At 40.8% G+C, this 24034-nt stretch overlaps 3 protein-coding genes across 3 annotated transcripts in view; 1 reads left to right on the top strand and 2 right to left on the bottom strand.

Annotated features, from left to right (window-relative positions):
* Window positions 1–5993: 5993 nt before the first annotated feature.
* LOC135706336 (caspase-like) lies at window positions 5994–7072 on the bottom strand. The gene is made up of 2 exons (XM_065227953.1): window positions 6969–7072; window positions 5994–6912 (listed from the first exon to the last, which is right to left on the bottom strand). Exons 1-2 carry the CDS (start codon window positions 7022–7024, stop codon window positions 6096–6098), a joined length of 873 nt encoding a protein of 290 aa, XP_065084025.1. The 5' UTR covers window positions 7025–7072; the 3' UTR covers window positions 5994–6095.
* Window positions 7073–7573: 501 nt separating this feature from the next.
* LOC135706344 (uncharacterized) lies at window positions 7574–9188 on the top strand. Its single transcript, XM_065227962.1, has 3 exons — window positions 7574–7800; window positions 7858–8130; window positions 8846–9188. The coding sequence occupies exons 1-3, from the start codon at window positions 7600–7602 to the stop codon at window positions 9125–9127; spliced, it is 756 nt and encodes a 251-aa protein (XP_065084034.1). The 5' UTR covers window positions 7574–7599; the 3' UTR covers window positions 9128–9188.
* Window positions 9189–9202: 14 nt separating this feature from the next.
* The window catches only part of Tdh (L-threonine dehydrogenase), a 470436-nt gene continuing 455604 nt past the window's right edge, over window positions 9203–24034 (bottom strand). The window contains exons 2-4 of the mRNA XM_065227946.1: window positions 10216–10364; window positions 9776–10151; window positions 9203–9718 (exon numbers count right to left, since the gene is read on the bottom strand). Coding sequence (XP_065084018.1) covers window positions 9306–9718; window positions 9776–10151; window positions 10216–10364 — 938 coding nt within the window. The 3' untranslated portion in view covers window positions 9203–9305. The remainder of the gene's footprint in view (window positions 9719–9775; window positions 10152–10215; window positions 10365–24034) is intronic.

The raw sequence follows: 24034 nt of genomic DNA, 5'->3' as shown, positions 1-24034 counted from the left end.
TATATTAAAAATATCAAATAGTAATGAACTCGTGCACTTTTTTGCATTTAAAACTGCTTATCAGGAAGATAATGAATAGAAACTAAAATCTCCATACATTTTCAAACGGCTTCATATCACTCTTATAAATAAGTACGGACGATATAACAAATGGCGCAATTATATCCCGTATGGTTAGTACGATAGCCCGAATAGGTGGTTAAGCACTTTTTATGGCTATTTTGTATGCACTGTATTTGTAAAACAACAAAACATGATTAATTAAGAAAAAATCGTCAATACAGAAAATACAGATTTTTTAATAGAGTGGATACAGATTTTTTATAAAACCACCTGGCAGCTCTGCTTCCCCCGAGCAGAGAAAGAAAAGAAGTTTGTTCATTAAAAAGTTGTTATTAAATAAACACGTAATTCGTACACGCCATAATTCTTGTCCGGTCTTAATTAGTGAAATCCTCCTGAAAACCTTTTCTTGGCCACCGTGTAATCCGAATCTGGAGATTGATGATCACCCGTTGCCGAAGGTGGAAGAGCTTTTCGCCCCTGAAGCTGGTGGAGAAAAATTTACCAAAATTGATCTGACTCAAGCCTACCTGCAACTGGAGGTTGAGGAGGGTGATCGTGAGATACTAACTCTAAACACCCATAAAGGTTTGTACCGGCCTACACGTCTAATGTATGGCATTGCGTCTGCGCCTGCCATCTGGCAGAGGTTCATGGAACAGGTGTTGAATGGTATCCCGGGCGTGACTGTTTTCTTGGATGATATTCGTATCACAGGGCCGAACGACTACATCCATCTACAGAGGTTGGAAGAGGTTTTGAAACGCCTTAACTCGTACAACTTGAGGATCAACTTGGACAAATGCCAGTTCTTCGCAAACGAAGTTGAGTACTGTGGCTACCTGATCAACAAGGATGGTATTCACAAAATGCAGAAAAAGATTGATGCTGTCCAGGATATGCCCATACCAGAAAATAAGGACCAAGTTCGTTTTTTCGTAGGACTAGTCAATTACTACGGAAGGTTCTTTCAAAATCTAAGCACGACCTTGTACCCTCTCAATAACCTCTTGAAGAATTCTGTTCCTTTCGTGTGGTCAAAGGAATGTGCCGAGGCGTTCAGCAAGGAAAAGCAAGATATGCGTCCTGGTCTACTACGACACAACGTTGCCACTTGTGCTTGCTACTGATGCGTCGTCTTACGGAGTCAGCGCAGTGCTCAGTCACGTTTTCCCGGATGGTTCGGAGCGACCGATCTAATACGCATCGCAGACACTCAACTCTACTCAGCAAGCCTACAAGTAGGTCGATCGAGAAGCGTACGCGATAATCTTCGGAGTTCACAAGTTCTACCAGTATCTCTACGGCCGGAAGTTCACGCTGATTACGGACAACGAACCGCTGAAGCAAATATTTTCGGATACGAAAGGACTTCCAAAGATGTCGGCGCTTAGAATGCAACACTACGCGACATTCTTGCAATCTTTCAACTACAGCATACAATTTCGCCCTACAAATCAGCACGCTAACGCTGATGCTTTTTTTGCTTTTGATTGCCGCTGAAGGAAAGAACTCCCGATATAGTTGTCGAGGAAACGGATTTCCTGGAAGTAAATATCATCGAAACGTTGCCGTTGACTGTGGAGGAGCTTCGGCAAGCTACTGCCTTGGATTCAACAGTGAAGGTGCTTGTGCAGGGTTTGAAGAACGGGAAGCCTGTCAAGCCCAGGGATCGCTTTGGAGTAGATCAATCGGAGTTCACACTTCAGAAAGGATGTGTCCTGAGGGGAATACGTGTCTACGTTCCTCCAAGCTTGCGGAGCAAGATGTTGTCAGAACTACACTCGACACACTTTGGTATCACCAGATTGAAGACTTTGGCCCGTGGATATGTCTAGTGGGAAGGAGTAGACAGATGTATTGAGGTTCTAGTGATCAACTGCAGTCTATGTCAGTCCACTTGCGCTGAGCCAGCTAAAGTACCTACACATTGCTGGGAGACTCCCTCAAAGCCGTTTGAGCGAGTGCATGTCGACTTTGCTGGTTCGTTCAGAAACACGTATTTCATCGTACTCGTGGATGCCTACACAAAGTGGCCTGAGGCAAGGATTATCAACAATATTACGACTGCTACTACGATCCAGGTGTGCCGTGAATACTTTTCCACGTACGGAATTCCATCAGTGCTTGTATCCAACCACGGGGTATAATTCACGGCTGAGGAGTTTCAGAGATTCCTGAAAATGAACGGAGTCTACCACAAGATGGGCGCACCATACCATCCTGCGACGAATGGACTGGCAGAAAGATTCATCCAAACTCTGTAAGCGTAGTTGAAGAGTCTTCAGTGTGACAGAAGTACAATGCATGCTGAACTCTGTAACATTTTGCTGACCTACAGGAAGACCATCCACCCAGCTACTGGAAAGTCGCCATCGATGATGCTGTTTAACCGACAAATCCGTTTACGGTTGGATCTGCTGATTCCTGAATCTTCTGGAACTATGAAACTGGTAGAAGGAAAAGTACGCGATCTTCCAAAGGGGGCGTGAGTTGCTGCTAGAAATTATTACGACAAAACCAAGTGGAAGTACGGAGTAATCTCGGAGAAGTTGGGGAAACTGCACTACTACATTTATCTGGATGGTGGAAGGACTTGGAAACGACATGTTGACCAGCTACCGGAAGTCGGCGCAAACCTATTTGGTGATAGATTCGTTCCCGCTATAGTGCTTCCGGATGAACCAGTCGTCCCAATCGTTCCTGAAGCTTCTTCTGATTCTGGTGTTTTGCCCAATGCTACGCCGGAACAATTGCAACCTCAACAGTCAAGTCATATGCTGCCGCCGCCTGCGCCAAGGAGCACACCAATCGCCGCGACGATCGGGCAGAATCATTCGTCCTCCGAGAAGATTGAATTTGTGAAGATTCAAATATGTAATTGCATACTTTCAAGGGAGGAAGAGCTGTCATACCTTGGTTAAATAACTTTGATATATTTCCTTATTGTTACCTGTAGTTAAATTACTTTGCTTTTGCTTACGGCAGCTGCCAACACTTCCCCCGAGCAGAGAAAGAAGAGAAGTTTGTTCATTAAAAAGTTGTTATTAAATAAACACGTACTACTACTACTACTACTACTACTACTACTACTACTACTACTACTACTACTACTACTACTACTACTACTACTACTACTACTACTACTACTACTACTACTACTACTACTACTACTACTACTACTACTAGTACCATAGCATTCGTGATAAGGATTTAATCCGAGGATAGTACCGGTTGGAGTTTACCACCATCAGGGGTGTAAACACAATTTCATAAGCGAACCCCACACGTACCAATATATTGACGCGGAGGGGAATTATTGACAATTATATTGATGATGTGAATACAGAATTATTGTCAATACCGATGTATTGACGTCAATATAGAATGTATTGACAATACGATTATTTTAAATAAAAACAATCGTGTAGGGTCCACTATAGAGATTGCTAAAGTATGATTATGCACTATAGTACACAGTTCAAAAGAGTAGTGTAAATTTTTGTTCAGTATGATGCACATAAATGGAGCGTCACATATCATAAAAGTTTACATTAAATATCATGTAAAGTTCTGTGACATTTCATGCAGTGTAGCAAATATTGTATACAAATTCCCATTCTTGTAAACAACATTGTTTACAAGTTGCTCGGTTGCGTGAAATGAAATACAAGTTTACGTGAATGAATGTTTACATCACTATTAACATTCAGAATTTTTATCTGTGTAGGTAGTGTGAGGTCACATTTGCTGTTGTAGTGAAATGAAGGAAGAAAAGAGATGGTTAAACTTTCCTCACCATACCAGTTGATATTTATGAAACATGGACAGTTTTGGCACGTGACATGCACTTCCAATGAATTTTACCAATACATTTAGAAAATGATGATCGAACAATATTTCAAAAAGAAGAAGTAGACAAATTATTGACCCTTTGTAGAACCTTAATCTGAAAACGGTATGGAACAATTAAACGTTTAGAATCGATTGGTGAACATGGGTACTGAGTCAATACAAACAGAATTTTGAGCAGCTCGAGTTACTCAGAGTAACTTAAAATTAACTCCGTTCTAACTCATGATCAAAAGCTGTCTTGCCCCCAGCTTGAATGCGGTATATTTCCGAAGGAATGGAAAAAAAAACGCTACTTAATACCCATATATAAATCTGGTGAAAAATCCGATATGATCGTGCTATCATTTCAGGATTGCTGCATTCCAAAACTCTTCGAATCGTTTTTGGCCAATTAAAACAAAGAATAACTAGTGCACAACAAGGCTTTTTTAAAGGCCGTTCAACCCCCACAAACCTTTTGGAATTTGTGAACTTCGTATAAATGCAATGGATAGAGGTAACCAATTTTTATTACATTCACTACGTAAGTTAGGTTAGACGGCTTTTCCTCTCCCATCATATGAAGCACGTTGCTTGTTGATCAACATTCAAACATTGAAAGAACCTCGGGTTTACGCAAAGATTTCTTTATTAAACAATATCATTTCGCAACGCATTGCATTGGCTCAGCTGATCTACTGTCAAGATTAAATTTTTATGCACCTTCCCGACAATTACGCAATCGAAAAAAACGCAGTAGGCTCTGCCCGCGAACGGTTGGTTTTGTTTTCGCTGGCGCTGATTTCATCTGTTTTTCGCATATTTTTTAATTGTATCAAATCAAACAAATATTAGTTTTCGCGTGTGGATAAGTGTCAATTAAGATCTATCACGTCTTAAGAAGTTTTTTTAGTGATATTGTAATTAACGTGAAAAATTTGGGACAAGAATTTGTTTCGAGTAGCTGTGTTGCTGTGGTGTCGCGTCGGTCGGTTTTACATTTCGCTTGTTTTTGGTGCTTTGCCTCCCTCCCAAGAAGAATTTTTTTTTTTTTTTCCTTGGTGCTGGCGTTCTGCCTTCCGGAGGATGCACGCGAATGAGGTGTCAAGCAAAAATTCGGTGCAAATGAAAAACTTCGAATGTGATTCAACATGTCGTGTTGGGTTGTAAAAACAACGCGGAAGATTTTTTCGATTACCGCGAGTGAACAAACCGGTCCTTTTTCGGAGGCAGAATTTGGTGAGATCCATCTGATTTATAATCAATCATAAATGCATATTTCCATATGTTACTAAATACGCGCCAGATTTCTAAACATCACATTTCGAAATCTGGAAGTGTGTTTGCAGTACCATTATTCATATGATAACGGTAGTGTTTACATGCGGGGCTTATTGTATGTGAAAGTAGCCTCGGAATAGACGTGAATTACCAGGCATTCTGAAATGGGTTGCTGAATCTGCAGTAGAGCTATCGCTTTCTAACTCCCGGACTAAACTTGCTTTAAATTATTACATCAAGGATTGTCTTAAGCAATAATACTACTGCCGGCCAGTGGGGGTTAGATTGAATACAGACATACACACACACACACACACACACACACACACACACACACACACACACACACACCTTCCCGACAATTACGCAATCGACACTTGTTTGCAGTAGATCGCCATCGGACCAATTACGCTAAATTTGGACCGATAAATCAGATGATGACTGTTTATAATCATCATTGTGAAATGATTTACCTAAATATGCCCTCAACAGAATTAAAAATATATTTCAGAATCCTGCGAAGTCATAGAACATAAGCCCTAATGTTAATATGTAGTCTACGATTTGATTGATTGACGAATAAATAAATATATAAATATTATGAGTGAAATGTTTTTTCAGTATTAATGTAAAATGATCATGTATCAGCTTTGAAATGAAGGGTAACATAAAGATAAATCGTAATTTATTTTGAGCTCTATAATTATTACAACAATGAAACTAATGTCGTCATAGTATAGCAACACGTTTATTCAACTCCTTAACCAGAATAGAGTTCCATGCTACTTTGTTAAGCCCTTCAGTTTGAAATGACGAAACTAAGTAGAATATAACGAAGTGGCAAGACATCGTATGAACAAATACATATTTTTTTTAAAAGAGATACATAGCAAAGTCTAATCGATATCAGTCACCACCTAATTCTTGGTCTTCTTGGTGAAATAGAAAACCTTCGTCAGCATGGAAACGATACAGGGGATCTGCTTCATGGCGTCCATCCGCTTATCATGCGGCACAAACGACTGATACTCGAAGGCAGTCCTTCTCGTAACCCCAGTCAACAGCAACAGCAAATCTTTAGTACGTCCATTATCCGTCAACTCCTTGCATAGAGACTGAATGAACCACGATCCCTGCTTGGGGTTCCTCCACGAATAGTACCCATCGTAGGTGGAATACATCACCAGCAAATCTGCCATGGCCGGAATTGAGTACACGATTGGTTCTCGCCGTGAATCCACCATGTCCTTGGGTCCGTGAGCTGCCATGGTGACTCCTTCATCGAGTTGTTCACCACGACAGCCTTGTATGAAGAACAACTTTGGTTTTCCAATCAACGATTCACATGATTTTCCTACGAAATTCTTCCACAACGAATCCACGGTGTATTTGTTATCTCGAGCGTACAGCACACCCTGTTCCCCATGGGACATTACAACCACCACCAGGCAGTCATTGTCCGTGTGGTCCTCTCGGGAAACTTCCTTCAGCGTTTCCAGCACCTCCTTCCGACTCAGGTCATCAAAAACGCGTACCTCGAAATCCAACCCGTAGAGAACATTGCAAATGTCATCGCGATCCTTATCAGTTCCGTTTCGCTTAGCCATACTCGAGAAGTTCATGTGGCAAAAGACTAGCGCTACGCCCCGGCGATTGTTCGTCGTATCGTAGTACTCGTCCAGGGTAGGACGGGAAACCGCACGTTCCTCGGCTGCATTGGATGATTCATTTGACCTGTGAATAGATTAGTGCTAGGTGACTGCTCCATTAAAGAAAATCTATTTACTCACTTGCTGCCAAATTTGAACACGTCCAGCTCATCTGCTGTATTCGTCTCACTTTCCATTGTGAAGGATTTTGCGGTCCGATGTGCACCTTTGTCGGATTAAGACTAACATTTGTCGTATTTTATTTATCGCATCAGTCATCGTTAAGTGTCTCCGGGAAGACAGAGAAGTACGATCGAACGAACGAAATCGAAATCGTAGAGTTGATAAGAACTATGTAGACTCAATGTTTTATCTCAATACATCCAAACCGCATACGCGCGCGGTGGAGATAAGTGAAGGAACGAACGGTTGCACCGGTCTGTTTGGTACGTAGACTGATAACGTTATGTTTACGCGCTTTGGCGCGTCGGTGAAAGCAGCCATTGTCGATGCAGCCATTTATCGAGTGTATTGCTCTGTCAATCCTTATCAAACACGTAAACAACTCCTTTTCACGGCGATGACACCCTGTGCGCGCGGAAACTAAAACTGGAGCACGGTTAACTCGCGGCAATGTCAAGTTTAGCACGTGCTAGGCGACCAAGCAGCGGGATGGCAACCAAAGCTATCGATCCAACTAACGGCGGTTAGTTCTAGAACTTGAATAATCCTACATATCACTCAGTGCTCGTTTACTTCTACTAATGGAAAGATGGAAAACTTCAAGAACACCAGTGAAGATCCGATGATTCGGAAGAGGTTCTCCGAAAACATTATGGACATTTTGCGACCGCTGTCGGAAGCGGAAATGCCAAAGCTGGACTGGGAGGACGCTGCGTCCGAGTACAGTACACTCTCGGAGCCGTTCTCCGACCTGGATGAGTCCTACATTCTATTGGACCAACGGAAGAAGGTTTGTTTTTACAGTTCATGACACGTAATTGTAATTGATTTGTAATCAAACGCACAGAAACCGGGAGATGACGAAGGGGACGAGATGCTGCTGAATCAATTTACGCCGGAATTTCGGCGGGTCTACGACGAGATGATAGTTGCCAGGCAGGAGGGAAGGGAGGAAAGTGAACCGGATTTTTTGACGGACGAAGGGGAGAGAGATCCGGGACCGGAACAGGCACTGCTTCTGGACGATCCGGGACAATTTAGTCCGAAGTTTCAAGAGTTTATCGAGGATCTGTTGAAGAAGTGCGAACTTAACTCTCATTTGGAGGAGAAGAAGAAGAGGGTAAGTTTACCGTTTTGCTTGTACTTATCTTAAAAAAGTATCAAAAAGTGTAATAATTATAAATTTTATATAATTTGAATTGAATTATTCAAGAAGGTATTAACCGCTACCAGTACCGGTACACTATTGTTAAAAAGCATGTATTTTACACCATACGTTTATTATATAAAATAAACTGTTGTAGAGTTGCAATTTTCTTCTAGATTGGGTTTTTAAACAGTCAGGACAAAAAATTCCAATATCTTCGAATACTGAGAATTTCAACATTTTGTACAAGTTGTTAAATTAAAACGCCCCCTATGACTTCCCAAAGACTTCAAATCGTGAAAATGTTCCAATTTTCCTTCAAGATTGAATTCAGAATTCAGTTTTTTTTTGTTTCATAATCTTAGGGCAAAAAATCAAAATGTGAAAATTAACATCTAAAAATGATTCTATTGTTGGGTTTTCCACATCAAAATAATAATAAATCGATGAATTGGAATTTTCTACCATCTCAGTACGAGATCTTAGATCTTATCTTATCTTATCTTAAAATTTATCTAAAATCTCCTAATTTCACCCAAGTTCTTAAATCAAAAATTGGTTCCATGATTTCCATTCCAACTCTATATCTATAGCTATATGCTTTTATTTACTTATAGACAAATGCTAAATTCCCGTCCAACTTCTCAGAAACATTTTACTAACACAAAGTTTCACCATCCCCCTTCAGGACGCTCAGAAGAAAAAGGAACGCCGCGTCCGGCGAGGCACCTCAAGCGAATCTTTCGGCATTCCGGACACGGACAGCCTGTCCGGCGTATGGCGCATGTTGGATGCCGTCTCCGTTGACAACGGGTTCCCCATATCGCACAACTACTACAACCTGTACGACGATCGGCGCTTCGAGTGGCTCACCCGCGACGAGGTCCCGTGGGATGAAATCGAAGCCTCGAAGAAAAAGTGCGAACAGTGGCTGAAAATGAGCCCTTCCAAACCGGACACTACCAAGTAGAAGCATTATAAATTATAATAAGCGAAAAAGGAAACTTGTAAGGAATATTGGACACAACAACGAACGCGCGTGGGAAACTTGTCCGTGTACTTTTATTGAGATTGCATGCTATAAAATAAAATGCGAAAAATGGCGACGATGGAGCTTTCCAAGTTTACAACTTGCGTGCAATCGTTTTTTAAACATTGCTCAGCCCTTTATTGATGTAATTCTCTCGGACGTCGTTGAGCATGAGTTCTACCAGCTTCTTGAGGTCGTACTTTGGCTGCCAACCCCAGTCCCGGCGGGCTTCGGAATCGTCAAACACCTGGGGCCACGAGTCGGCAATTTCCTGGCGGCTGTCGGGACGGTAGCTGATGCGCAGCTCTGGAATATAGTTGGCCAGCTCGTTCGCTAGCTCCTCCGGGGTAAAGGACATGGCCGTTACGTTGTACACGCGACGTTTCAGCTTCTCTTCGGGAGCGGTCATAAATTCGTGCAACGACCGAAGACAATCCTCGATGTACATCATTGGCAGTCGGGTGTCGGGTTTCAGGTAGCAGTCGTACTTGCCCGACTTTAGTGCATCGAAGAAGATGGCCACTGCGTAATCTGAATATTAAAGAGTGATTTATATCTGAATTATAAAATTAAGTTACTAATTCTTACCAGTGGTGCCACCGCCTGGTGGATCGCTGGAGATCACACCCGGAAATCTCAGACAGCGGAAGTCCAGGCCAAACTTGTGGTGATAGTATTCCCCCATCAGTTCGGCGTGCACCTTCGACACACCGTAGATCGTCTTGGGTCGTTGGATTGTCACGTTCGGGGTGGGATTCCGTGGACTGTCCGGTCCGAAGGCACCAATCGTACTCGGTACGAATATCCGCAGTTTGTACTGTTTTGCCAGTTCGATCACATTGTGCAAACCTTCGATGTTGACCCGGACGGCCAGTGGGACGTTCTGTTCGCCGATGGCGCTGAGCAGTGCGGAAAAGTGGATGATCCAATCGACGCGGTGAGTGACGACGATTTTTTGCAGGCCCTGTGTTAAGAAAAGGGCACTTAAATCATTCGTTTTGATTCGGGTTGAAGTTGTGTAATCTCACCTTAAAATCTAAAATGTCCGCAAAAATGTACGGCCCACTATCGGCAATCTCCTGACTCGGTTTGATGATATCGGACAGGATAACGCTCTCCTCGCCATATGTGTTACGAAGCAATTTTGCGCATTCTGTCCCCAGCTGACCTAGGCCACCTGGAATGAAAATAGAAGATGGAAATTAACATAAAATTAAGATTTAGTACTGCTACTCTTCAATCTTCAGGACTATACCCTCTCTATCAGAGATGAAAGGTGTATTTTGAAAAAATCTTCAGAACGATGAGCGGGAGGGGATCTAGTGTTCAGATTTATAAAATTTAGTATTTACAGAAGTTTTAGAAAGTTAGATCTTCTTAAAAGTGCAGGAAACGTGGTAAAACTTCAAGCAACTTCAGATAATTCGTAGAGCTTCAGAAAAGCTCGTAGAAATTCAAGGAACTATGTAAAATGCAGGAATCTTCTAAGAGTACCCGCACCAATGCGTTGCTATTCGGGCTGCTAGTTTGACAACTTTAGTCATTGCTATTTTAGTTAGCAACTTGTTTACGCACCGGCACGTACTATCACGATTGTGTATTTACGTTTTCGGCTTTCGCACCGCTAAACAGAGATTCGTGATTGTTTTTTTTTTACAATATTGATATACCTAACCATGACCATTGAATATAATAATATCCAACTACAGACCCAGGTACTCAAGAAACGGTCCTCCGGAAGATCCGAAACATCCGTAAAGGTTATCAATTCGCAAAAAGATCCATAGTCCAGCATTTTTTGTTAAATCACTTGTTGTGATGCACATTAATGAATTTGAATCTGGGACCAGCATCTCTGGGAGATCCGGAACATCCATAACAGTGGTCAATTCGTAAAAATGATCGAAATATCAATCTTCGTATGCTCCTCTTACAAAAGTTGCATAAAGGCATTTTCGGATGTGTTTAAGTGTCCGAAATTTGAATCGGCACGGTATTTTAGCTTGTGAACGTAAAGTCTGGACTCGGAAAAATGAGACACACAAAAATGATCACCAAAAATTCATTTTAAATCGGATACTTCTCAAATTTTCAGGGATTAAATAACTAAATATTAGCTATGTTTTGGCATAATTTATTTAAAAGGCGAACACGAAATTATTGCGACACCGAAAATGTCATGCCAATTTTCTTATAATGTTTAGAATCAAACCAAAATTTTAGGGTAGTTTTATACATATATTTACTTCAAAAATCAAAAGAAAAGTTAATCGATGGAGCCTTGAGTGTAAAATTGAACGCATTTTCGCTTGATGCCCTCCATCAAAGTCTTTACAGTGTCATCCGGTACCAGTTTCTCAGTTTTTTTTTCCATTTTCTTAACATGTCCTTCTCGTCTTTGACTGTCTTCTTGCTCTTCCGAAGTTCCCGCTTCATTATTGCCCAGTACTGCTCCACCGGGCGCAGCTCCGGACAGTTTGGCGGATTCATGTCCTTTGGAATAAAATGGACAGAATTGGCCTCATACCACTCCAGATCACTTTTAGAATAGTGGCATGATGCCAAATCTGGCCAAAATAGCGGAGCTTTGTCGTGCTGCTGCAAGAACGGCAAAAGGCGCTTCTCGAGGCACTCAGATTTGTAGATCTCGCCATTTACTGTGCCCTTTGTCACGAAAGCCTCACTCCTCAGTCCGCAAGAGCAGATGGCCTGCCAAATGAGATATTTGGAGGCGAACTTCGACATTTTCTTCTTCTTAAATTTGTCGTCCACATCGAACTTGCTCTTGCCGGTGAAAAACTCCAACCCCGGAATTTGCTTAAAATCGGCTTTTATATATGTTTCGTCGTCCATCACACAGCAGCCATATTTTGTCAGCATCTTCTCGTAGAGCTTCCGTGCCCGAGTTTTAGCCGTCGATTGTTGACGCTCATCGCGGTTTGGGAAGTTCTGTACCTTGTATGTATGTAGTCCAGCTCTCTTCTTTGCATTCTGGACGTAGCTCTGCGACATGCCGATCTTTTTAGCCAAATCACGGCTTGAGACGTTGGGATTTGCTTTAATCATCCGCTTCACCTTTCCCTCCGTCTTTTTGTTCTCCGGTCCCAGTTTTCTTCCAGCTCCTTTGAACCGCTCCTGGAACCGCTTCAACACTCTGGAGACGGTTGAATGGTGAATGTTCAACATTTTTCCCAACTGCCGGTGCGACAGGTCAGGAAATTCCAGGTGTTTTTAAAGAATTTGTTCTCTCAACTCGCGTTGGTTCACCTCCATTTTTGTTGAATCGAAAAACACGACTTCGAGTTTGACAGCATGTACACAATACACATCGATGAGAAAGTGTGCAAAATTTGGTTGATTTTTACCTAATGGTAAAAAAGTTATGCCCTGTTGAATGTGTCGCAATAATTTCGTGTTCGCCCTTTATTGAATTTCTTCCCCCAAGCTGAATGCTCGTACATTTCTATTAACACTTGGGCGGACTTTGCCCATCTTCCTTACACAATTTCTCCCAGTTTTTCTTCAAAGCTTCATCGGTTTTGAATGTTTTTCCGCTTTTCTTCAACTTCTTCTTCATTATCGCCCAAAACTTTTCGATCGGACGAAGTTCTGGTGTATTTGGCCGGTTCGCCTCCTTCGGGACCACATTAACGCCCTTCGCTTCGTACCAATCCATTACAGGCTTGGCGTAATGGCACGAAGCGAGATCCGGCCAGAACAGCGTGAGACCACGGTGAGAGCGGAGGAAGGGTAGCAAGCGCTTCTGCAAGCATTCCTCTCGATAAATCTGCCCGTTTATGGTGCCGGTTGTAACGAACGGCTTGCTGTACCGTCCGCACTCGCAGATCGCCTGCCACAACAGGTACTTCTTCGTGAATTTGTTCATCTTTCTCTTCCGGAACTTTTCCGGAACCTCCATGCAGGACGTACCGACCAAAATTCGAGGCCGGGGATTTGTTTGGTGTCCGCCTTGATTTATGTCTCGTCGTCCATGACGAGACAGCCTGGCTTGACCAGCCACTCACGGTACAGCTTCCGCGCACGCAATTTGGCCACCGTGTTTTGCTTGTCAGTCCGGTTTGGCGCCTTCCTGACCTTAAAAACACGTAGCCTAGCCCGCTTCATGGTCTGCTGGACGAACCACTTCGACGAATTGACCTTTTTGGTTACTGTTGGATGTTTTAGTATTAAGCAATAATTGAATTATTTAAAATTGAATTTACAACACTGGTTGATACAAAACTGTTATACATTCACCACATATAGAAGACACTCACTAAATACTTACACTATTAGTACCTAAATGAACACTCAATACGAATAGAACACGAAGAGACAATTCCTAGGTATGATAGACAGATAACGAAACAGTGAGTTTAGTTAGCCAACCGATAGCGAACGAATAAAGGCAAAAAATATAACGCGCGCGCTTTACAAACCCCTTACAAATAAAGTGTATTAAACTTTGGTCCTGAAATAAAGTGTTTGGAAGTGGAATTGGTTCAGTTCTATTGCAATTGTGGAAGGAAAGGAAACAAGAGGAGCAAAAGGATACCTAGGATGTTCGGAAAAGGATCGGAATTGGAAGGACAAATAGTACGATTCTGGAAAAACACACAACGTAGGATCTAAGGTACATGAGGTGGCTTACAAGGTGTATATTTGGAGCACGGAAAGGCAAACGGAGTATTCAGCTCAACCAACGAACCTAAATCCCCCAACAGTCACGTCTCGGGTGGAAAGGTTCGGGTTATTCTTAAAGTACTGCCTTATCTTCCGCGCCTTCTCTGGGTATTCCGTTTTCGGTTTTCGGCCGCACCAGCCGCTCGATGGTCTTCGTCTCCTGGAACATCTTCACAACGCGGGACACGGTGGAATGGTGGATTCCAAGCCTTTTGCCGATCCATCTGTGCAACTGACCAGGATTACCGATCTCCGCGCCCAAGATTTGCTGTCGTAGCTCTTCTTGTTTCGAATGCATCTTGAAAACTACTTGACAGATCGCGATAAAATTTTGCACACGCTCTAAACTAGTATTACCCAAAATTTCATTAATTTTTGCCCACGCGATAAAAAGTTACAACCAAAACAAAGTGTCGCATTTTTTCCGAGTCCAGTCTTTATACATCTCGGTTAGTCGAATTTAATACGGAAGATTTATTAACATCAGGAAAAAAAAGTTGAAAAGAAGTTCTGATTGATTGAAATTTGGGAAAGTTAAAAGATCTTTAAGAGTAATTTTCGACAGCTCCAAGGCAATCTAATTGATTTCAGGAAATTTTATTGTAGTGAAGATCAAGCGCTTCATGGCAGTTCCATTATATTCAGGAAAATTTAATTGAGTAAGTTACGTGAACTCCTAAAACATTATGTTTGTTTCGACAAATTTATAGAATTTATTTCAACAAAATAAAGATAACCATCAAGAAGTTCCGAACATTTAAGGATAGTAACATTTATGGAATATAACTTCGATCCAAACATTCCTTTGCAAACCAAAGATGCAATTAATTATGCTCTTGAATCTCTGACTACTTCTATAGTTGCAGCAAGAGCTGCCTCAGTACCAAAGTGCGAGGTTAAATTCGATTCAATTATAATAGACGACGATCTTCAGCTCTTGATCCGTCTTAAAAATGTCCGTAGGAGACAATATCAAAGAACACGCGATCCTGCCATGAAAACTATCTGGCGGGATTTGCAAAAACAAATTAAAAAACGATTCTCTGCCCTGAGGAACAAAACTTTTGCAAATAATATTTCTAAATTAGACCCGAGTTCCAAACCCTTTTGGAAACTCACAAAAATTTTGAAAAAGCCTCAAAAGCTTATTCCAGCGCTTAAAGAAGGTGGTAAAATTTTGATCACAAATTTGGAAAAAAGCTCAGAAACTTGCTAAGCAATTCGAGAGTTCCCATAATTTCAGTTTGGGTCTTACTAGTCCTATTGAGAATCAGGTTGCTCGGGATTTTCTGAATATTTTCTCTCGGGAAAATATTTTTGATGATTCCTGGGGGACTGATTTGAACGAAGTAAGGTCTATAACTAAAAAGTTTCAAAATATGAAAGCTCCAGGTGATGATGGAATTTTCTATATCCTCATCAAAAAACTCCCAGAGAGTACCTTGTCTTTCTTGGTAAAATTATTTAACAGATGTTTCCATTTGGCATACTTTCCTGATAAATGGAAAAATGCAAAAGTTGTTCCAATTTTGAAGCCGGATAAAAATCCAGCTGAAGCTTCTAGCTACCGCCCAATAAGTTTGCTTTCTTCAATAAGTAAACTTTTTGAAAAGATAATTTTGAATAGAATGATGCTTCACATCAATACAAACTCAATTTTTGCAGATGAGCAGTTTGGATTTCGCCATGGGCATTCAACTACTCATCAACTCTTAAGAGTTACCAATTTAATTCGTTCAAACCAATCGGAAGGCCACTCAACTGGAGTTGCTCTTCTAGACATAGAAAAAGCATTCGACAGTGTTTGGCATGAAGGTTTGATTGCTAAATTGAAAATGTTTAATTTTCCACTTTATATTATGAAATTAGTTCAAAATTATTTAACTGACAGAACTCTGCAGGTAAATTATCAAAATTCCAAATCTAATCGACTACCTGTTAGAGCAGGAGTTCCTCAGGGTAGCATTCTTGGGCCTATATTGTATAACATTTTCACTTCGGACCTCCCTGATTTGCCTCAGGGTTGCCACAAATCTTTGTTCGCTGATGACACAGGCATTTCCGCTAAAGGAAGAAGTCTTCGTGTTATTTGCAGCAGACTGCAGAAAAGTTTGGATATTTTCTCTTCTTATTTACAAAAATGGAAGATTTCTCCCAACGCTTCCAAAACTCAACTTATAATATTTCCACATAAGCCTAGAGCTTCGTTTTTGAAACCTAGTAGTAGTCACATAGTCACTATGAACGGAGTTCCAATTTCCTGGTCAAACCAAGTGAAATATCTTGGATTAATACTTGACCAAAAATTAACTTTTAAAGATCACATTGAGGGCATCCAAGCCAAATGTAACAAATATATAAACTGTTTGTATCCTCTTATAAACAGGAAATCCAAACTTTGCCTGACGAATAAACTTCTAATATTTAAACAAGTTTTTAGACCGGCCATGCTTTACGCTGTGCCAATATGGTCTAGTTGCTGCACTACCAGGAAAAAAGCACTCCAAAGGATTCAGAACAAAATTCTGAAAATGATTTTGAAGTTGCCTCCCTGGTACAGTACTACCGAGGTACATAGAATTTCGAATGTTGAGACTTTAGAACAAATGTCCAACAAAATAATGAATAATTTCAGGCTGAAATCGTTGCAATCCTCAATTGCAACGATTAATTCCCTTTATACTTAGATAAGATTTAGTTTTAGTTTTTAGTTTTAAGATATCAATTGTTATACTGACATGCAGGTTAAAAAACCTGTTTAAAATACTTAATTGCCAAGACATGAACAATGTAAAAACACTTAGATATATATCATAACAAATAAGGCTGGTACGTTACTGCAGTAACTGGAGCACCTAGGTTAAAAATGAAATGTAATTTATTTTGAATTTGAAACAAATAAAGAGTTAAAAAAAAAAAAAAAAAAAAACGAGAGACGTCATTGTTTACAAAGGCTGTTACGCCCTAATTCCAGCTCTATCTAGAATTGATCATCATAGATAGCATTCACGGCATTCAGGCAAATCAATTGGGGCTTCCAATGTACAAAATTTTGTTTCACTTACATATCAACAGATTCAAAGCGTACGCAACACAGCCTGGCACTACCCAGGAATTGCTGTTTCCGGATCCATTTCGCAAACCAGGCACACGGCACAGGAAGTGATCTTTCGGGAAGCGAAGTAAGCTTCGTTTTACCGGTGCAGTTGCAGTGTAGCTGCAAAACATCGCGTAACATCGTATTTCAACTGCTTACGAGAAACGAAAAACGATCAACTAGATACTGTCGTTACAAGAGAGCCATGAACAGCTCATGTACTGATTTACTGTGTTTACCTGAGTACTGCGAACTAACTCAAAATGCTTGACATCTGGGAGCCGAGTCAAACTGTCAAACGGGAGCCAAACATTCAAAAGAGCTCAACCGAAATCCGAACGCCTCCGTTAGGGATGTGGCTAAGAAGCTGCACCTAAGCCGAAGTTTTGTCCAGAAGGCCAAAACTAAGGCTGGGCTTCGAACGTTCAAGGCACAAAAGGCCCCTAATCGCGACGAGAAGCAGAACAAGTCCGCCAAAACCCGTGCCAGGAAGTTGTACCTCAACATGCTGACGAAAGTTGAATGCTGCATCATGGACGACGAAACATATGTGAAGGCCGACTTCAAACAGATCCCCGGCAACCTGTTTTTCACGGCCAAGGATAAGTTCAGCGTTCCGGAGCATGTCCGCACTCAGAAGATGTCCAAATTTGCGAAGAAATTCCTGGTTTGGCAAGCCATCTGCACGTGCGGGAAGCGGAGTGCACCTTTCGTGACCCAGGACACGATGAACGGACAGGTGTACATAAAAGAGTGCCTCCAGAAGCGGCTGCTTCCTCTCCTGAAGGCCCACAACGTCCCAACAATCTTCTGGCCGGATTTGGCCTCATGCCACTACTCCAAGGACGTGCTGAAGTGGTATGCGGACAATAAGGTCAATTTCGTGCCGAAAATGTTCAACCCTCCCAACACTCCGGAGCTCCGCCCCATCGAGAAGTACTGGGCGATTATGAAGCAGCACCTTCTTAAACGACCTAAGGTAGTGAAGACAGTCGAGGAACTGAAGAAAGTATGGGTTTACATGCAAAAAACGGTTGATTCACAGGTTGTGCAGAATCTTATGGCCGGGGTTAAGGCCAAGGTGCGGGCATTTGCGTATGGACTGTAAATAAAATACGAGTAAAATGGTAAAATGAAGTTTAATAGTTATTTCTCAATCCCTGAAAATTTGATGGCAATCGGATGAAAACTCGAATTTTGCGAATCAATGTTGTGTGTGGCAATTTCATCGTGGACACCCTTTATTATACAGCAATGCCGAATTATAAACAATAAATTGTGACAGTAAAACATTCCTCTCATTTCAAGTGCAGTAAACACAATGTGGACACAAGTGCTATTATTGAATTCTATTTTTGAAATGCAGTATGAAAATTAAGTGCAATATAAAGTGGTGAACAGACAAAACACAGGAATACTAATGTTAATACTTCCGACGTCGTCGCAGCCCACTTTTAGGTGGAACTATTCTTGAAAAGCTCCTCTTCCTTTTCAATTGTCTCTACTGCTGGTGCTGCTTGGTATTAGAAAGGTAGGCAGTGAATTTAGAATAACTAAAATGTCGAAAATGCAACAAGTGAGACTGACGACATTTAACAAATTGTGCTATAAATTCATATTATTTTATCAGGCTATCGGAATATTTGTAGCGCATTGCTGATTTGTGGAGTAGTATTAAGCTTAAATAAGTCTTGTTCAGTCTTTATATCAGCTAACTTACTGAGGTTGAATTATGGGGATACAATTCGCTTCATGCACTACTAATCAACTGTATATTCAGCCTGGTGTTAATCAGCTTCGTACACCTTAAATCAACCAATAATCAACCTTTGTTCTTACAATTCAGCTTGAATTGTTACTTGGGTATGACCTGTTTTTTGTTTATTATTCCGTTCTTATAAATTATCTAATTAAAACAAACAAGATTATCAACTGGGAAAATCACATCATGATAGATTTGCCGTTGAATGTGATTGAATCGTCTTTTCTCAATTTTCAACTTCTGCATGTTTTTCAAACGATATGAAATGAATGAATTGATTAGCATAGCTAGCATTCATGGCATTCAGGCAAATCAATTGGGGCTTCCAATGTACACAATTTTGTTTCACTTACATATCAACTGATTCAAAACGTACACGACACAGCCTGGCACTACCGGGAATTGCCGTTTCCAGGTCCATTCCGTAAAATATCAACCAGGGACACGGCACAGGAAGTGATCTTTCGGGAAGCGAAGTAAGTTTCGTTTTACCGGTGCACTTGCAGTGCAGCTGCAAAACATCGCGTAACATCGTATTTCAACTGCTTACGAGAAACGAAAAACTATCAACTAGATACTGTCGTTGCAAGAGAGTCATGAACAGCTCATGTACTGATTTACTGTGTTTACCTGTGTTTACCAACTTGACACCGAGGGGAGGCAACCAAGAGGTGACTATGATGTGTCTTTGCCAGATCTAGGTTAAAAGTGGCCAAATCAACTGTCACCAACGTAATAAAACTGTTCGGGTAACGTTTGTCGACAGCCAGGAAGCCTGGATCGGGGAGAAATCGAAATCCGGAAGCCGCAGCGACGCCAAAAAGAGTGGCCAGCGGTTTCAAGCGGAACCCCAACCTCTCCATCCGAAATGTCGCAAACAAGCTGCTTCGAGCTAAAAAACGAGCCGGACTGTCGACTTATAAGAAGATAGTGTCTCCAAATCACGACGATAAACAAAACATGACGACCAAAACACGCTCCCGGAAGCTGTACACGACGATGCTGACGAAGTTCGATTGCGTGGTAATGGACGATGAAACTTACGGAGACTTCAAACAGCTTCCTGAGCAGGAGCTGTATACGGCAAGGTGGAAGACATTTTCAAGCATATGAAACTGTCAAAGTTTGCTAAGAAATATCTGGTTTGGCAGGTTATCTGTATTTATGGCTTGAAAAGCGACATTTTCATTGCAAAAGAGACCGTCAACCAGGAAATTTACGTGCCGTCAACAAGTGTAGGTGGGGCCATCGCCAAACGAAACCTGAAGAAGACCTGAACTTATACAAGAAAAATAACAAGTGACAGCCCTATGGGGTTGTACGCAATGGTGACGTAGGACTACGTGGTCTTATATAATAAATGTTATTTTTTAACTTATTGTTTTGTGTAGGTATAGAAGTTTGAGCGGAGTTCTCCCTGTTTATATTCTTAAGTATGACTATGATTGCCCTGAAAAGAACATTTTGATATAAATTTTAGTTGGGCAGATAGCGGCAGCCTTGATAGCTAGGTGCTCGGCGGGGAGCCTTTCGTTGTGTACTGGAGAACACCATCACTCACCACGCGGTGATTGAATAAACACCGTTCGATGAGACCGGATGGAATTCAACTTTGAAATCTGTGTTAGGGAAAGCGCTTTTCGCAAGCAAACTGTGATAATTCGCATCATCATAGCAACAGATGCACATTCGTGCAATTAAAAAAAAATACATTTCGAAAAAATGATAAGGTCTTTAACAGATGCATAAAAATATTTCTGATCGATTGGTGATAAAATTATTGAAATTGGTCCAGGGGCAGCTGAGTTATTAACGTTTAAAATCTTTCATAATTACGTTAGGGTAGAGCGCTACTTCGTCGTAATCGCCCATTTCCGTTCTATCGATCAGAAAAGATCAATAATATCAATTATTTCACCGTGCACAAATCAATATTAGGTTTGTTCCAATGCGTTAGTTCATTAGCTACAACATAAACCCTGTTAGAGCGCATTGTATGAATATTTACACTCATTGTTCTCAAAACAAAAGAAGCGCTCCTAGCGAATCCCCCTTTTCTATGTTTATCCGTAGGACGAAGAAAATCTAATGGCGTTTCAATGCGTTAGGACGGAATTGAAACTCGTAGAACGAATTTAGAATCAAGAAGCAGTGTTAGATTTTAGGCAATATCTCAACAATTTGTGACTCTTTATCAAATCCAACGGTACGTATGGAAAGGTGTATAAATTTGCAAGTCATCTTTGACAGAAATATTCCATTTTTTGTTTAAACTCGTTCAGAAAAGAGAGGTAAAGCGCGGGTTGTGCTTAGTAGGACGGAAATTAGGTCAAAAACCCTACATGTTCCATTTTTGGTTTTCACAAAGTGTACCCCCATACGTCAAAAGTTTAATAAATTTACACGGATTCATGTTTGACCAAATTTTGATCGTTACACCCGTTATGTACAAGTTTTATGAACTCCGTAGGGGTTTAAGGAACATTGTTTAGTTTCAAGAGACTTTATAAATGTGTGGGACAGTCTTTAAATTTCAAGGCACTTCGTTTAAGTTTAATGGACTTTAAATAGTTCAGGAAAATTCGTGCAACTTCGCTAAAAATCAACGAGAAACGTAAAGGTACAATGAACTTCTTAGAAGTGCAGCCAGCTTTGCAGGAGTTCAGATAATTATGTAGCAATTACGAAAGATGCGTTAAACTTCACAGAAGTATAGGGAATTGTGAAAAAAGTTCAGGGAATTTCGTAAAAAATCATAAACGTTTTGTAAAAGTTCAGCAAACAGCAAAGAATTTCAGGGATCTTCGTTTCAGTTCAAGAACTTTGTAGCAGTTTGTAAGAGATCTTACATTAAGAATGCGCAATGGGCTTCCAGATGTTCAAGAATATTCAAAGAAAAGGAAAAGGGGTTTACCGGAAGCTCGGCGATGTTCATTAATGTTCTGAGTTTTTAGTAAAGTTAAGAGAGCTTGAAAAAATTTGGAACTTGGGACAAGTTCAGGGCAGTTGCGATGTTTCTATAATTTCAGGAAATATTCAAAAAATCTCCAGATAGTCAAGATTTCAGTAAAGCCCTCTACATATTATTTTTCAAGGCTTCAGGCTGATCAAGTATTATTCTGAAGATCTTCTTCTTCTTCTTCTTCGCATTTCAAGCTTATTGCATATCGCATATTAGCTTATTGCGTGCTTTCAACATAGTGTTCTAGATGCACCTCCACAGTAATTAATTGAGAGCTTTCGATGCCTGTATCATTTTTGCATTGGTATAATTGTGTGGCAAGTCCAATCATACTTCTATGCCCAGGGACGTCGAGAAATTTTCCATCCCGAAATATTCCTAGACCGGACCGGGAATTGAACCCAACTACCTCCAGCATGGTCTTGCTTTGTAGCTGCGCCTTTACCGACTGAGCTAAGGGAGGCCCTGAAGATATCCAACCATTTAAAATATAAATAACGTCTCTTAGATATTCATCTGAAACGGCAGGTTGATCAGGAAGATTAAAAAATCTCCAGCTGATCGAAGATTACAATTAGTGCGCTTAAAGGAGTGCATTAAGGATTCAACAGACAAGGCATTTTCTTGTAGGTGATCTTAGAGGATATCTAAGTATTATAAAAAATTGGCAAAAATAGGGTCATCCACGAAATTCATCGGTCCTGAACCATTCTTTGGACTTTCTTTTTGTGCTTTAAAAATGGAGCTAAAAAACTGGGAAAAAACAAAGTTACAGTACAACTGGACCAGTACCTTAAACTCTCGGCAATCTAAACGTTTTATAAAGCCGAACGCTTTTCATACACAAAAGTTACTTAATCTTTCAAAAAAAGATTTGAGTACATACACTGTCCTTGTAAATATCACCTGAAAATCATTGGTAAACTTCATGAAGATAAATGTCGCTTTTGTAACTTAAAGAGTGAAAGCTCTGAACATTTGCTGTGTGACTGTGTTGCACTATTTCATAAACGATGCAGATATCATGATAAGGGTCTGATGAGACCTTGGGAAATCTGGGCTGCTGCTCCCAATCAGGTAATAAATTTCATAAGGAATGTATTACCGGCTTGGGATGATTGCTTACAACAGTAGAGGTAGTTACTCAAACAATAGTGGCTTACCGCTACGTTATGGCATAAATAAAAAGAGGATACACCACAATAGATCAAAGTAATGGTCGCGGTGGTATTATGTCCCCAACATAGGAAAAAAAAGTATTATAAAAAAATGATATCTATACTCTTCTAATAAAAACGAAGACTGGATGCAGACAAAATATCATTTCGATCGTTTATACAATGTGACAGACAGGCATGGAAAATCATGTACACTCATTTCGTGCTGATGATGAACAAATTAGAGGCTAATGAATATAAATGAATTCAAGAAATGAATGTAAATGATTTTCCATGCCTGGTGACAGACCCTGATCGTAATTTGTGGAAAAGTAGGGGACTAAACATCCGTCCAGGATCAATTTTATTTTTATACAGACGGTTCAAGATTGCATAATCGTGTAGGAGCAGGAGTAACTGGTTCAGGGATAGATATATCAATATGTATGAGTAACTGGTATACCGTGTTCCAATTCTTGAAGGCTCTGTAATATGCTTGCTTAGAAATTAGAGGCATTTGAATATCTGCAGTAGCAGCTGAGTAGCCTTAAATGCTTTAAAATCAGCAACATGTAATTCAAGACTAGTATGGGAATGTGCTATGACACTTTAGAAATTGGCCTGTCGAAACCAAGTAAACCTGTATTGGAATCCTGGTCCTGCGGAATTCAAAGAAATTAAAAAACCCGCCACGTTAGCAAGGCTAGGATCATCTTTTTTTCCCTTGATTTGTTTTCCGTGCAGAGCATCAATGCTACCGATGATAGGGAGGCAGCTCCTACACCTGTACCCTACCTATCGACCCATCAACTTATAGACCGGGGACCAACGGCTTTCCTTCCTTAGGAAGGCGTGATCAGAGATGTTATGCCTCAGAACATCCCGGCGTCGCCAACTGGAATTGAAACCAGGCCTGCTGGGGGTAATCACGCTTACCGGCGCCACTAGGATCATCTCAACAATTCATAGAACCAAAAAAATTCTGTGAAGTTTCTGTGGAGATCAAGAAATGGGGAAAAAAGTGAAAGTGGAAACCAACTGGGACAACACTTCCATTGCTAAGCAGTCGAAACGTTTTATAAATCCGAACATATCAATGACTAGCAAAATTCTTGAATCATAAAAAAAGATCTCATTGTCTATACTCGGTTACACCAGCAGGAGAAAATAACTTATGAATACCTAA

Source organism: Ochlerotatus camptorhynchus, unplaced genomic scaffold (genome assembly GCF_037179485.1).
Source record: "Ochlerotatus camptorhynchus isolate MF236.1 unplaced genomic scaffold, CSIRO-AGI_Acam_v1.1 ptg000277l, whole genome shotgun sequence".
Lineage (NCBI taxonomy): Eukaryota > Metazoa > Arthropoda > Insecta > Diptera > Culicidae > Ochlerotatus > Ochlerotatus camptorhynchus.
The sequence above is the reverse complement of the archived record's forward strand: the minus strand, read 5'-3'. Positions and strand labels throughout refer to the sequence as shown.